We start from the raw sequence: 16,666 nt of genomic DNA, 5'->3' as shown, positions 1-16,666 counted from the left end.
TGACTCTCTTTCTCTGCTGGGAAGATTAGAATACAGATACACATCTGACACATCCCTGGAAGGAAACCCAATGAAGAATTAATTACAACTTCATGGCTAACTTGGGAATGATAAGAAAGTGATGCAGAGACAATAAATCAATCACTGAGTGTCAGTCTCATGTCTTGATGCAAACAAACAGATAAGAAAACCCTGGACAAAAAGGATTTCATCACTTAATGGCACCAGTACATTCTGAACTACCTCTAACAAATGTTTGCATGAAATTGGATGGGAAAACAATGGTGAAGATGACTCCACTTAGGAATAAGATTCCAAATGCTGGGAGGCTAAATATGAAAAGCAAGAGCTCAAGAAAAATAAGACATACTTATCCCTGATTGCAACTGATCCCCCAAAATGACCAGCAGAATCCCCAATATCCATTGAAAGTGAAAAACCAAATATCAAACCAAAGATTATTCTCCAAGGAAAGCAGGGGAAGAATCAAGGAAACAAGAGACAAAATCAAACAAACAGGATTAATTAAGTCAACAAAGAGAGAAGATTAAGCATGATCCTTGATATGACTGAGAAGTATATTCAGTCACATCCTCCCCATGCTAGTATTATGGGATACTCTTCAGGAGGTGGTAACTGTTGCATTAAATAGACAAATCTTCATAGATCATAGTAGTCATGTCATCTGTTGATAACTGTAGGACCAGCCCTGAAAACACTGTCCATAAATCTGCAGGTGCAGTAACAACACTTGAAATTGTAAGTGCAAACTTATAAAGTATAAAATCAAGCAAATGGAACAAAACTAAATAACAAGTAACAAGAAAAAAAGGCTATAAATGAAAATCACAAGTAAAATCAAACATCTCTTAATAATATTGTCAATTAAGAATTGATTAACATGAGCATTATAAGAGAAGGCTCTAATTACAATAGGTTTAGTATTGCATTCCTATTGGTAGAGGGTCAATGCATAATCATTCACATGTAAATATGCAGAAAGGACAATGGCAAATGAAAAATTTGCACCAATAGAGGACAGTACAAATTGAAAAAGCTTTTTGTAAAAAGAGGTATGATATTTTACTGGAATGGATACTTACTATAACAAACAGCCTAGACAGTAGTCATCTGTGCAACTAGTAACAACAAAAAACTTAAATTATCAAAATTAGTGTAACACTTGTTGTACTGTGTTTTATAGAAACCCATAGATTTATTTATTCAATTATATGAAGATATAACTTAACCTGGTACAGTTCAAGTTAATAAATAAATCTGTATCATAATCCAATTGTATTCATTTGTTAAGAATATCAATGTATTTCCTGATCACAGACATATCTTCAACAAATGTAATACAAATACAAGTACCCTGCATGGCTTGTTGATGTTGATTATAAAAACGAGGAGGTATATGAGCCATATTCATGAACATTCCAATAGGCACAGGCAAGTTGGTAACAGTTCCTTGGGCTCTATCAGTACTGATGTACGAGATCTGATCGTGTGTTCTGTTGAAGTATGCTTGGCCTGTGAAACAACAAGAGTTTATGTTAAGACGTATTAACATAATCTAGTATGAAGAGTGATTTCTATGAACTAAAATTAAGCAATACAAAATTATATGAAAGTAAAACATAATTTACTAGAATCTTAATATATTTTAATTAGAAAAAAAACTGTTTAATCATAATGTACCTTTAAGTGTTCTTAGACTACAAGATTTTATATAAATTGAAATTTGTTTTATTTTTATTGTCATTTAATTAAATGCACAAACTATTCATTGCAAGCCTTAAAAAGACATTCTAGAACACAAAAAAAATCTTAAGAAATTCCTTTTCTATTTATCAGTATTACATAAATAGTAAAATAGCTGTCACTATTTTATACCACACAGTACACAAATATCTTTGATATTAAGTTTTTTCAGAAATAATTGGAAGCAGCAACCAGCTATTATTTAAATTTTTGCTCTCAAAAAGGTACTATTAGAAGTACCATTCAACACGATTAATCTCAAATACACATTAACCTACAAATGTTTACACTATTGATAAAGCATTTCTCTATTCTATTTAGAAGTCAACTAGGATAAACAAAAACTTACCTCCATTCAAATGAGATGATCTATCATACACACTACCTGGAATCATAGCTTCTCTGGCATCAAACATTGTTGTATTCATGAAATGACCACCCTATTAAAGCAATGGCATTTTAAACTAACTATTCTTCTCCACAAAGTTTTTAAAGCTCAGTATATTTTGATTGGATAAAAATTTTCATTAAGTTCCAAACTCTTATTGGTAAAACTTAATACTTAAATAATGTGGCTTTTCAAGAACAACTCACAAATTCAAGGAATGTACTGAGCTGATACTCTACTGAAAATTAAGTTGTTTTAGACTATTTCTTTAGCAAGACACCAAACTTCATTCACTGTCTAAAATTAATGATCAACTGTTTTGTAACCACTGGCATAACAGGTATCTCAAAGTTCACAGTGCTTTTATTATGCCTAATTATTTCAGAAGTATTTATTTTTATAAAGCAAATAGCAAATAATGACAGTAACATAATTCCACAAAAGGCATTAAAAAAAAAACACCTACAGGCATACCTCATGTTACTCTAACATAAAATAAGGTACCAAGTTTTTTCTCTATCTGGTGTGTCATTACATAATATGCATTTCAAATTAAAGTTATTTTTGTTTTTGAATTTTGCACAAAGCTACACAATGCCTAACCATGCTAGTTATCCCTAATTTAGCAGTGTGTAAGACTAGAGGGAAGGCAGCTAGTCATCATCACCCACTGACAACTCTTGGGCTACTCTTTTACCAATGAATAGTGGGATTGACTGTCATATTATAATACCCCCACAGCTGAAAGGGCAAACATGTTTGGTGTGACAGGGATTTGAACCCACGACCTTCAGATTACGAGTTAAACACCTTAACCCAGCTGGCCATGCCCGGCCCATTACAGTTATTACTAGTATTATCACATTTCACGTAAGGTTTGTTTGCTTAACCCCCTAACTAGAGACTCAGTCAATTCAACTGAGTTCATAACCAAAAAGTAACCACCAGTTTTTAAAATACAAATTTCAATGTTTTGTGTATCCTTCAAGAAATTTGAAGTAAACATTACACATCTTTTGTACACAACAAAAAAAAAAAAAATTTTTTAATTTATTATGTTACTTAAAATTTGTTTGTGAATATATGGAGTCTGTGTTGAATGCAGTGTGACTTGCATGTTAAGATCAAAAATACTTTTCTTTGCCAGTAAATTCTCAAATTTGTTTTGTGTAACTGTTAAGACCTATGTAAATATTCTTTTTTCAGTAAACTTTTTTCTGTTAATTTCTCTACCAAAATTCTCTATGCATTTGGTCAATTTAACTACCCTTGTAGCAACCATAAAAAAAAGAACAAAATAAATAAATCTACTTTTTCTTCTTGCTAGAATGACTGCTGATTGAAACAGGAAACTACAATTGTTTATCCTAAGTAGCTTAAAGCTCATAGCAGTAAATAACTATTTATACTTAAATTTATTGTTTTACTGCCCTTTGCCCCATGTGTATCTAATAGTTCTGCCACACAAGTTGTAGATCACTCAGCATATGCATAATTCAAGTTACCATAATGAATTATGTAAAACAAACAGTTTGTAAGCATACCCTGATAAATATTCTTCATTACCTAACCTAACAGGTTACTAATATTTACCTTTTATTTACTATTAAAATAAATATGTGAAAACAAGAAGTATGGTACCTGCATCCTTTTCTTATTTTGTTGTTTATTAAGTAAATGAAAGTTAGGTTTGTTTGTTTTTCCCCACCAGTACTACCATGGTAGTAAATGTTTAAATAATTCACTTAAAACACTTGAACAAAGCAAACAATGTCATACAGCTATCATAATTTTTCTGTCTAACTATACAATAAGAGCCTTTAAAAATTTGGTAAAGCTTGTCAATGTTAGCTTCATGACAAAAATATTCAAGCTAAAGGCAAAATAAACAATACTCTCTACAAAAATCAATTTAATACATCATTTGCAAGATTAAACTTAGGTTTTTCTATTGCTGATAAATAATATAACATTAGAAAGAATTACTGGCAAATTATGAATGATCAATTCTCTAGTTTATGGCTACATAAACAAATAAAATTATAGGCTATAAAAATTATGCTTTACCTTAGTAATATATAACAAGTAATTTTTGTTGAATTCTGTAGTTTTCTGAGGGGTGGGAAATAAGTTAATAAAGAGAGAAGACCTACAGAACAAGTGTCACAATTCTACTATGAGAGATTGATGATTTAAAAATTTCCTTTTAAAATTAAATTTCACTTACTTACTGTGTTTTACTGCAAAGATTATATGTATATAATGTTGATAAATAGTTCAATTACACTTTGAATGTAGGTCTAAAACATCATGACATGTGCACTTACACTTACCCATAGCAAGAGGATTAAATAAGTACAGCTTTGTAAAGAAAATCACCAAAAATGTGATAACAGCATCTTCCACCATTAATGTTTCAAGAATGTTTATTCCTCTTAATAAGTAATTTTGCATGATTTGCAATTTCCATCACATTCTATGGATTTATCAAAGTTAAACTATCTATCACAAGGTTAATAGTACAAGTTTATTCAATGGGTTTAGAGAAATAAACTTAAATCTATAAAAACGAAATTATTACAAATTCATATGCAGTAGCCATTCATCACACTATAGAGTTCAATATGAAGGTACTTTTACCAATACAATGTCTATTCCATGTACCAAAACATCAGCTGTGGCCAAACTTGTTACTTAAGCGAATTAAACTATGATTGCACTTACTGGATTAGCAGTGTTAACTAACTTTCGTGGTTTGCTGAACTGAATCATACTCTCCTTAAGATTATTTAATGGACCTTCAACCAACACTTTATTTTCCTTGTAGAAAGTCAACAGGTGATTCCATAGAGGTTGCTGAAAATAAAAATAATAATTTTGACTTAGTTTTTATCATCTTTGTTACAGATAGAATTTAAGATTTCTCCAACCAAATCTGTGCATAAAGAAAACCTTACACTCAAAATTAAATTCTTAAAGTGTAGGTTAGGTTATTTCTATGCCAACAATATTTAAGACCAGTTTTAAAACAAAATCTAAAAATATACAATTTTAAAATGAAATCCCTCTATTTTGTAATTATTTTTTTAAAATTCTGAACAGGAAAGCCGTTTAAATTTTGTGTCTTCCAAACATTATTTTATACCATACAAAGTATGCTAAAAATTATTTTCAGCTTCCTGATGAGACCTTGGATTATGCTACACCTTTTAAATACATTCACATAAAGGTCACTTACAGAAGTAATTGTCCATAAGTGTATCGTACCATTACAACTCATTTAAGGAAGTCTGCAAAAGCTATTATGGTTAGAAACAAGTTTTAAGTTCTGTCTTAGCCTATTATGGGTAGTGGTATTTTTAATGGAATACTGTACTGTCTGAAAATGTTAAGTACACTGGCAAAATACCTAGCCTTTAGGAAATTATAAGTATAATGGTTAAGAAATTATTGGAAAATTACCCTAGGTATATGGCAATAAGAGCAATTTTTTATTTGTATCAAGTATAATAATTTTTCATTTCTTGATGAATAAAATAATTTATAACAAAGTTTAGCATATACTCCTTACTTATGGAAATAAACTGATAACAAGTGAATACATGAATGTTTCAATGTTCAAAGTAAAAATATCAAATAATGTTTTTGTCTATATATAATTACATAGCAGGTCATCGCATAAGTAATGTCCAAAAATTTAATACAGAAAATGCATCATCATTTCTGTCTTTGTAGAAGGCTTTAATAAGGAAAACATGTAGTAGGATGTGAATAAAAATGTTCAGACAAATGAAAGAAACTGCTCCAGCTCCACTTTTTCAGATAATTAATCATATAAACCCTTATGAAGATGGATGTGTCTGAGGAGCACATTAGGTATATAATACTTTATGAGTTTAGAAAAGGCAATAATGCAGCAGAAACTACATGAAACATTCAAGGTGTTTATGGTGCAGAGTCTCTCAATGAAAGGAAATGTCGAAGGTGGTTTGAGAAGTTCAGATCAGTTGACTACAGCTTAAGTGATGTGCCACGTACAGGTCATCCTGTTGAGTTTAATGATGACTTGCTGCTGGCTGCATTGATGAAGATTGTGCTGTAACGGTTGAAGAACTAGTACAGAAGCTTAATTCAACCCATTCAACAGTTCATCATCTGCAACAGCTTGGAAAGGTGTCAAAAAATTGGAAAATGGGTCCTTCATGATTTAACAGAAGCCAACCTCAGAGCAATATGGGATATTTGCATTTCTTTGCACTCTTGTGAACATAACTTGCCTTTTTTGGACAGGTTAGTGACTGAAGATGAAAAATAGATATATTACAAAATGTTAAGTGTTGCAGTAAGGGCTCAGTGCAGTTAAGATGGCTAAAGCACAGCCCAAAATGGACCTCCACCCAAGGAAGTTCTTAAGCATTTGGTGGGATATTGTTGGCATGATCCACTTTGAGTTGCTGCCACTCAATGTAATGATTACACTGGACTTCTACTGTTAACAGTTAGAGCACTTGAATGTTGCACTGAAAGAAAAGATTCCTGCTCTGATCAGTCTTTAAAGGTGTGTTACACCAGGATAATGCACTGCCCCATACAGTAAGGATCATATCTATATAGATTAAATATCTAGACTGGGAAAAAATTCCATATCCTCCTTATTCTCCAGACCTTGCCTCATCTGATTATCATCCACTCCAAAGTTTGCAGAACTATTTTGATGTAAAAGAGCTTGGAACACATGAAGATGTCAAAACTACCCTCTCTACATTCTTTTCCTCCAAACCCCAAGAATTTTATTGAAGTAGCATTCAGAAGCTTGTGAATCATTGGTAGAAAGTAATTAATGTTAACGGAATATACATTATTGATTAAATAACACTAAAACTTTCTCTTTTTCTGAACCTAAAACCAGACATTACTTAAGGGATGACCTGATGTATAAACAAAGAAGCAATGTTTTTACAACATTAGCCTAATCCAACATAATTCTCACATGATTATATAAAAAATAGTTTTAAATTTTTTACTTTTTATCAGTTTTCATGTGATAGATACGTTAATGATTCGATTACACCAGAATCATGATCAGTGCTTATTAAATGTTTTAAGTGTAACAAATTTACCAATATATGTTTATATTAATATCTACACTTGTGTCAGTATAGTTTTCTTTTATGCATGTGACATATATTATTGACTGTGTATTGTGCAAGTCTTGTCTGTTCTCAAAATCTGTATAAAATTCTTGAAAGAATAAAGTATATTTGCACTGCTGGTGTGTTTCCAAACACTGCTGAAAGTTTGAAAAACTCAGAATTCACATAAAAGCAGCTAACTGAGAGACAGAAGAAGATTATTATTGGTCAGCTACAGTCTCAGCTATAGGCTTCAGAAGCTATAATTGTCATTATTGCCTATTAATTAAAAAACTACAGAATTTAGCCAGGAATGTTTATAGATGTTGAAAATTACAATTGTGTAAGATTAGTGAATTAACTTCAGACATTAGTAGTTCTACGAGGATGACAGATGCTGTCACCAGTGATAGTATATTTATAATTGTGTAACTTTAATGAATTAACTTCAAACCTTAGAAGTTATACGAGGACACTAGATACAGTCACCAATGAAAAGTTATAGGTGTTTCAAGCTCAGCCAGCCATCAAAAGTATACAGGTGTAGCAACAAAGAATTAATTTTCTCTCCATGAACATCGATAAAAGGTTGTTCCAGACCTGATATAAGACTTGATATTGTTTGTGAGTTTGTGAAACTTTTGTATATAAACTATCATTTATTATAACTATTAGTAATAACAATTATTATAGATTGATTTTTTTTTGTACATTACGATACATTTGCATTAAAAATGAAAATTACGTGTATCAATCTCTTTGGCAAATACCATAAATTTCATAAATATCAAAATTCAGATAACTGCCAAATTACAATTAAAACTTCCAACTATCTGAAATCATTATAATCATAATAAATCAGAGACTCGTTCAAAATAAAATATGAAATGAAACAAGCAGCTAAAGAATACAAAGATTGGGTGTACCTTTTCACACAATAAAAACAACTGATCCTCAAATACCATGCACCTTAAACAATATAATAACCTAAACTCTTAAGAAAATATGTGCCAAGTTTCACAGAAGTAGATGTAACAGTACAAATAAAATGTGAAACTTTGCAAATAATGGTATTACAAATAAGATTCCAATGTTATTTACCTTTGATAAAACTTTAGGGTTGCCCACAATAATTATTCCATATCTACAAAATAGAAAAAAGAGGATATATCTACAAAGTTCCAAATAAAACACTTCTTCACTTATTTAAAATATCTACATTAAAACATTCTGGCTCATTATATTAAACACAAAAAAGACAGATAACAGCACCTACTGCACTAAAAATTTTCAGTAACTATTTCCACAACTTAGAACAGCATACAACTATTTCATTACCAATATACATATTCGTAACAGAATAAAACCATACAACCTAATAAACCTATTATCTCTTTTTAGAATATAAAACATAATGTTCCTGAATGCAAAACTTTGTGTCATGAACAGTAAAGGATACCTGGGATGAAAGGGTTAAATATTTCCTTTTGAAATTAAAACTTGGATGATATAAAACTTTGTATTACATACTACATTTTAATTCTAAACTTAACATACATGGATAATGAAATTTAATTAAATTTTGAAAATGTAAAAAAAAAAAAAATTGTCACATGGACACATTGACCCTCCTGTGTAGTGTTAAAAATAATAATGAATATATAGAGTTTTTCTTAGCAGATTGCAAAGTAAAAGTCTCAGAAAAATATTTCTTTTAAAAATGTTGAAGAGGTAAGAATAATACATTCATGATTATGAATTACAAATGTATTAACAATTAAATTCTAAAGTTTTAGTAACAAACTGCAAAAGTGATAGGTAATATTCAGTAGCATGTACTGTAAACCTTAAACTGATCTATACTGTTTCATATAATTAAGCTCAAAAGCACATTAATAGAAAAGCGCCTGCTGCTCAATCCCAAGTATGTTTTCATTTTACCTAACCTAACCTAAAAAGTTTCTTATTTTTACAGTTTAGATACTTTTATAATAAAGAAAGAACAGAAATGAAAAACAAGAAATAAATTACATACCTTACTTTTAAAACTAATGGGACAACTGCTCAAAAATGTTTTTTTTAAATTACATAATGCAACAAAGAACACAAATAACACACTAAAAAAGCAGGCAATGTTCCATAATTGTCACAATTTTTCTTGCTCTTTAACTTCATAACAAGAGCACACAAAAATTCAGCTAATTTTAAGGTGTTTCCCATAGGAATAAAGTTTGGAATTGGAAGTGAAAGATAATTCTCTGTACAGAAAACAATATAATACACAGTTTGATAGATTAAAACCACAGCTTTCTGTTAATTATAAATAGTACACTATTAAATTTGAGAGAGAACTACTGGCAATTCCTGAAAAACAGGAATGTGACAAGTGAAATCTCATTTTCTATTTGATGGCTCCATAACCAAATATGAATGAAGGCTAGAAATATTAGACTTTACCTGAGTGATGACAACATTATAACAAATAATTTTCATTAAATGTTATACTTGTTCAAGTGGTAATAATGTCATTAGAAAAGAGAGGATACCTTTAGAAATGTCACATTTCTCAAATTAGAAAAATTTTGGTTTTTTTACTATTGCCTTATAAAATTAAGAACTTCACAATTATATAAAGCTAACATTTGGATTATTAGCTATGTTTTTGCCACATTTATTTATATATTATGACAGAAATATTTAAATTTCTGACAGAAGCATAAAATAACGCCTGTTCTGAAACAGTTAAGTAAAAAAAAATGCTACAACAGGCCTTACTTGGCTCTGGTCAAGGCAACATTAAGCCGTCGGGGATCACTCAAAAAACCAATTCCTTGGTGTTCATTTGAACGCACACAAGACATGATAATCAAGTCTTTTTCTCTTCCTTGAAAGGCATCAACACTTGCCACCTCAATTTCCTTAAAAACAAAAACAAAAATAGAAAAACACATGCATAATCACAAAGAAATATTAAAATACAGAATAGTTTTTCTTACTACCTAGAACAAAATATCAGACGAGATTTTCAAAATGAAACAATGATGGATATAATATTCATTTTTACCTGGTTCAAATCAAAGACAAATGCATTACTATCAATTTCTTCAACAACAGAACACTATAAATCAGTATTCTTCAGGGATCTCTATTTTGAAATAAGTATTTTCAGAGAAAATAAAATGAATGACTCAAAAAAACAAGACTAAACATGCATTATAAAGAAATTTTAATGAAATTTAAAGATGCATTTATTTATAGCAGCTAACAACCATTAATACAACTTGTGCTACTTTAATATAGAAACTTGTATTCCGGTACAAGTACGACAAGCTTAAATCTTAAACAAATCTAAACTACCAAGCAACTGGCAGATCCTTGACTTTGTTCATTGCTAGGCCAATAATGACAAATCACACAAAAGGTAAACAAAAATAAAATCATAATTACAATTACTGCAAGGCCCCCTATCTATTTCATATAGAAAATGAGTGACTTAATTTTTTATTTTTTTTTTCCTATACTGAAAATGTATTTCTGATAGGTACTTACCTCCTCTCAAATGATTAACTATTCTTGTTCAGTACTGCCTTCTATATGCAAACTTTTCTTTACACGTGGGACTTATGGAAATACATTTTCAGTATACAAAAATAACTTCCAATATAATACATGTTCCCTCACACCAATCCCTCTTCCTTCTCAGTGTGGTATTCCAGTTAATCTTGTGAGAAGAGGCCCCTGACCATAAAAGAAAGAAGTTGAAGATAAAAGAAGGGGCTCCACACCACTTCTCAGCCAGATATTCTCTTTACCCATGTGGAAATTTATGAAACACAAAGGCAGAAATCACGAAGTGCAAGAGTGGCTAGGGCATGTCGGATCATACTCGGCAAGTCAACTACATCCAGAACAACCTCTATGGAGTACTGAGATCCATGTCAGGGTAAGTTGAGAACCATACCAACATTCACCTCAAAACCAAGAACTGGGTAATAAGATCCACACCAATTCCTATGTACTACAGCAATCCAGAATTGGTCATCTGGCATCAAAAAGATGAATTGAACTTGTGGGAGGGCTTATCTTGATTTGTCCACACAAATTCAAAACCTCAATACGGGGAACTTGTGTGCACATGAAGGAACAAGGGCTCCCTGTCAAAAGAGTTGAACTAGATATGCAATGGATCAACTGCAGGTATTAAGGAGTGTGTAACAGAGGCCTTGTCAACCTGAAAGCTATGTATAAACTCAACTGTATGTGTAAATGAACAGCAGCAGACATCAACCAGTTCAGTAATGGATCAGTTCAGCAGTGTATTTAATACAAGAAGTCTATGTCAGCTTGTAAGATAATGGATTAACTGCAGTGGATGTGGATATTTTTAAATATGTAACTAGTATAAGAAGGACAAGTTACCCAAGAATATGTCAGATAAACTGTGATACCGTAAAGTCGTATCAACAGGTCACATCCACCAGTGATGGGACAGATCAGCTAAAATGGAAGCCACATCAAACCTACACCAACAGGACTCCACAGCCCTACTCTGAATGGTAACAACAAACTTTTAGTCAAAACTATTCAGGAGGAAATACCTCCACAATCCACTCCTCCAGCAGATCTGAACTTGAAAATAGTAAGGATTCCCGTACTCCACTTAAAGGGGGTGAAAATGCATTGGAAAGTCAGAATGACTATCATAACCAGAAACAGTGCAAGAGGTGACCACAATACACTATTTTGAAAAGCAGATCTTACAGAGTTCTTCACTCAAGGCATGGCAAGGATGGATATCTATTCCCTTCTGTTTTATCCATGTAGTCATGCGGGTGGAATGGTTTGGAGCCGGTAAATTTGTGAAGCAACCACTGGGAGGCAGTTAACCTTCCAGTGATTTGGTGGAAACACCACGTCTCTATGCAGAGCCATAGATGAAAGTAAATGTGTCAACATGGTATATGGTGTAGATTTTGTTGTTAGAGAATACCTTATAAGATACCACTATGCCACAGAGTGAGATCCATACAAAAAAGAGGGAATAAAGAAAGGCCCTTGAGAAAAGAACAAAACTTACCAGTTATTGCTGCACCAAAGTCTGCAGCACAGCCACAGATGAAAGACAAAAGCTTAACATCTTAACACCAACGAAAGCTCCATGAGATGAACATAAAGTGAGATGAACATGCTGGGCATGGTACATATACCAGCTTGAAAAATCTCCTCCAACAGAACATGAAAATAGGAAGCATGGAAAAATGTGAGAAAACATTTGGAAGGACACATGGCATAAGGTATGGGATGAAGAAGGTAGCAGAGAAGTATTCCAAACAGACCAACAGAAAATTCAACTTTTGAAGATAGAAGGGGAAAGATCAAAAAAGGGAGGCATGGAATGGAAAGACGGATGCACCCTAGAAAGTAGTTGTGTGTGCAACACAACACCATAAGGCCCTGACAAGACACAGCAGTTTAGATGGGTCCAGACAAAGGCAAAGATGGGAGATAAAAGGTAGTGAAAAAGGAGGAACAACCTTCTCAAGCTGCTGCTGTTTTAGGAAGAAAAAATTATCATGATAAAGGAAAGGATAGGTAGGATGATAAAAGAGTATGGAAAACAACAACAAATAAATCACATCTGTAATGTCAGCAGAATAAATGCACAATGAACATGAGAAAAGTCATTCAAAGAAAGAAGTCAGGGCACAGAGGACCACATAAATGCCTGGGAGACAAATGAATGCAGAAGGAATGCATCAGCATATGGAGGCAGATGAACTAAAAACCCTACAGTATCTGGGGAAACAAAGCACAGGAGAGGAAAGTCCTATATCTAAAAATCTAAGAGACTGAATACCTATGGTCAAAGATCCAAATGAGAAACTCTGCCACCTGACCCACCAAAGGCCTGGTAGCAAGGAACTCCTCCCCCCATCAGCAAGACCAACAGCAGAAAAAAATCATTTGCACTGGTAAACTTCCATGGGAGATGAACAAATGGAAGTAGCTAACAGGGATCCTTGCTAATGCATGAAGATGCAGGACAGAGAATGGGATGAATAGTGGGGTATCAAGGTTGATGCACAAGGGAGGAAAACAGAGAACAAAGGACTTGCCGTGAAAAAGAGTATACTTTGGAGCCTTGGAAAACAAAGCAGTCCTGATCAATGGGATGCAATCAAAATGTCCTGATATGGGGTGGAGTGTACCAGAAAAATCACCTGATAAAACAAATGGATGGGAGGATACACATACACCTGTGGATGTGGAATGGCACCAAAATGGTGGCAACTGGGTATTAAGATCCCTAATAAATTACATTCAATTGGAGTGGACCACAAAAAAAAGCATATGTCTCTGAAAATGATTTAATATCCATGGAATAGATTAGTTCCAGACTTGTAAGAAAGGGTCTGTAACCACACTGGAAGTAGTTGGCACATGACACACAAGAAAATGAATGTGATGTGCATGGGCCCAGTATAGAAAACTCAAGGTCTACAAACAAAGATCTCTAGATTGAGTGCTATTTTGGTAGTTAATATTGGCCAGCACTGTAGAGTTAGTTGTCGGAATGATGGGTGAGGTAAATGTGAAATAATGCCCAACAAACTGCCAGAAGTTCAAGAATGTTGGTATGTACGATGAGTTCATCTGCAGACCAATGGCCCAAATCTTTGTGAGGATCAACCCAAGCCCCATCCCTGAAAGGAAATGTACATGAACAGATGGACATTCAGGCACTAGGGAGGCAATGACATACCTGCTGATGTATGGACTTCATTGAGTCTTCACAGCAGTTCTACTGTCAGGGGAAGGAGAAATGAAAATGGTGACAGAAAGAGAACCCCATACATGGTTCCATCTCTGGCAAAGTATCCATTGCAGGGATCTTGTGTGGGCACAACAGAAGGGGACCAATGAGGTTACAAAAGACCCCAAAACAACAGAACCTCTCATCTTATCCAGCAAGTAACCAAGCAAAGAGGGCACAGTAAACTAACAGTGCTCTAGAACTAACGTGTAAAACAGGGAGAACTCAAATGATGTTGGTGTCGAAGATGACCTCCAGATTCATCAAACATTGGGTGGGCTGAAGGAACGATTTCTCCAACTTTATCAACCAGCCAACTCAAAGTACCACAGAAAGGAGATAGTGAGTGCGACTGGTCGACTCCTGCTTGAAATGAGCTAGAAATAGCCAGTCATCCATGTAATGATGAAACTGCAACCGTAGAATATGAATATGGCAAACAAAGGTTAAAACCTTGTGACAAAACACAGAGCTGAGGTAAGTCCAAAGGAAAGATGCCTAAATTGTTAAATCACCCTGAGATGAAAAAAAAGTCAGAAGCAAAAGATTATTGAGATGTGTAGATAAACATAGGAGACATCCATTTCTTTCCATCCATAATCCCTGGAAAACTCCTATCTCAGGGTGAGAAAGAACTCCATAGTGAACTTTGAGAATGCAATGAAGTGGCTGAGATGTGACAAGTTGATTACCAGTCACCTTTGTACTCCACTTATCATTGACAAAAAGTAGCTAGAGGAAGAATATGCAACAATTAAGTTTCCACTGGCTCCAAATATCAGGAAAGGGAGGAAAAATCAAAAAGGGTTGAACAAAAATAATTACATATCAAAGAAAGATGAAGGGGAAAAGAAATTGGAAAAAGAGACAAAACATTGCAAATCTGAAATACGAAATCCAAGCTAGGCCTACCAGATTCTTCAGGCTAGAACCAAAAAGGAACAGAATACTCGAGAGAATGAAAATATGTCATGCTATTGAAGAATGTGAGCCAAATAAGGAGTTCAAGCAATTTCAGGAAACGAAGGGTGTCCCAAGTATCAGCCTACTGATAAAATAAGAAAGATTCACCATCATATCACCCACATCTAAGGCCTGAGACATAAGATTTGATAATGGTATGACCCCAAAAATTGTGTACGTTGACTTCAGAATGTATAACTTAATAAATTGCACAAAAAGACTAGTGCAGAAAAATAATGACAATAAACTGGGAGAAAAGTGGTTACATAGAATCAAAAATAACACCACTTCATGTAAAATTGGGAAACTACAAAACACAGAAGAAAATGGCTGTACTAGAAAGCTGCCAAATGAAAATTGAAGGTTTGGTAGAAAAATGTAGAAGGAGTCATGTGTGACATGTGAGCATATTGTGCAACTATTGGTTAACAGTATGAGATACAATGATTTGCATGAGACACACATTGGAATATACTAATTCCAACAAAAAGAGGACAGCACTGAACAAGAACAGCTAATCTTGCATATCAGAAAGAATGTAATATGCAGAACCTTTTGTTACTGACTGGTATAAGATCATTTTAGTAATATGAAAGTTAACACTTTTTACAATGTAACCAAATTCATCCTTTATGTGTAGTAATACTAGTAGTTATTCTGAGGCATAAGCTTGTTCTTATTTTCTGGCAGGGGAATTGTGTATTTATCCAAGTAAATCATACTAAAGGATCTTAAGATGAAAGAAAGAAAAACTATTCTTAAATTGTGTAAAAGTCTTGCTCTACTGGTTTATTTTTCATTCAAAAAAATGTTAAGGTATACTAAATAGTTAATTTTTGTGTTCAGTCACAACGTGAAGTAAACTTTCAGTATTATAAGTGTATAAGATTGACACACAAAATGAAACTGACCTTCTTGGACTATCTTTATGGCAAACACATTTTCTATCAGTTTCTTTAACAACTAATGTTTGTTCACATAATAACTAGTTTTGTGATACCAAAAAAAAAGTATTTTTAGTTTGCACTAAATGCAATGAGACTATACTTACAAAATCCTTTCCTTCTAGTTTAAATAAATTTATGTTAAAAAAGTATATAAATATTTTTCTAAAAAGGAACACACACACATGCATATCTTGGTGTGTGAATGTATTTAAAAAAATTCTCTGCACTTCTTTTTGTAAAATTTGTTCCATAATTTCTTTTCAGAGTAAACGTTCAATGAGGTAGGTGCAAATTTCAACTTCAAGCAAGAATTAATAAGTTAAAAATTATTCTCAAAGTAAATAGGAAGCATAAAAGAGTTACAAGCAAATAAAAACTGTAAATAAACATATGAAATAATTTTCATTTATTCACCTGATAAAGTTTAGCATGAAGGGAGCCATTATACTGCATGTACTGGACGAGGTAAGCTCGCTGACCTTCGTAAGGAGTGACAACTCCTATTTGTTCTGGTTTCAGGCCTGATTTCAGAAACCTAGTTGTAAGTTTTTCTACCAGAGATGCCTCAGTTCTGTAAATTAAAAGCAACTTATTTCAAGAACTAAGTCTAAATTCAGCAATAGAAATATATTAAAAAGAAAAATCTGTTTAGATTTAA

The 16,666-nt window shown here is 32.9% G+C and overlaps 1 protein-coding gene across 1 annotated transcript in view; it reads right to left on the bottom strand.

The window, feature by feature from the left end:
- Upf1 (Upf1 RNA helicase) overlaps nt 1-16,666 on the bottom strand; it is an 83,150-nt gene that overhangs the window by 11,616 nt on the left and 54,868 nt on the right. The window contains exons 17-22 of the mRNA XM_076499203.1: nt 16,423-16,579; nt 10,060-10,202; nt 8,386-8,428; nt 4,877-5,008; nt 2,114-2,204; nt 1,375-1,533 (exon numbers count right to left, since the gene is read on the bottom strand). Coding sequence (XP_076355318.1) covers nt 1,375-1,533; nt 2,114-2,204; nt 4,877-5,008; nt 8,386-8,428; nt 10,060-10,202; nt 16,423-16,579 — 725 coding nt within the window. The remainder of the gene's footprint in view (nt 1-1,374; nt 1,534-2,113; nt 2,205-4,876; nt 5,009-8,385; nt 8,429-10,059; nt 10,203-16,422; nt 16,580-16,666) is intronic.

This window comes from Tachypleus tridentatus, chromosome 4 (genome assembly GCF_004210375.1).
Source record: "Tachypleus tridentatus isolate NWPU-2018 chromosome 4, ASM421037v1, whole genome shotgun sequence".
Classification (NCBI taxonomy): domain Eukaryota; kingdom Metazoa; phylum Arthropoda; class Merostomata; order Xiphosura; family Limulidae; genus Tachypleus; species Tachypleus tridentatus.
Note: the sequence above shows the minus strand (reverse complement) of the source record. Positions and strands in the feature narration are given on the sequence as shown.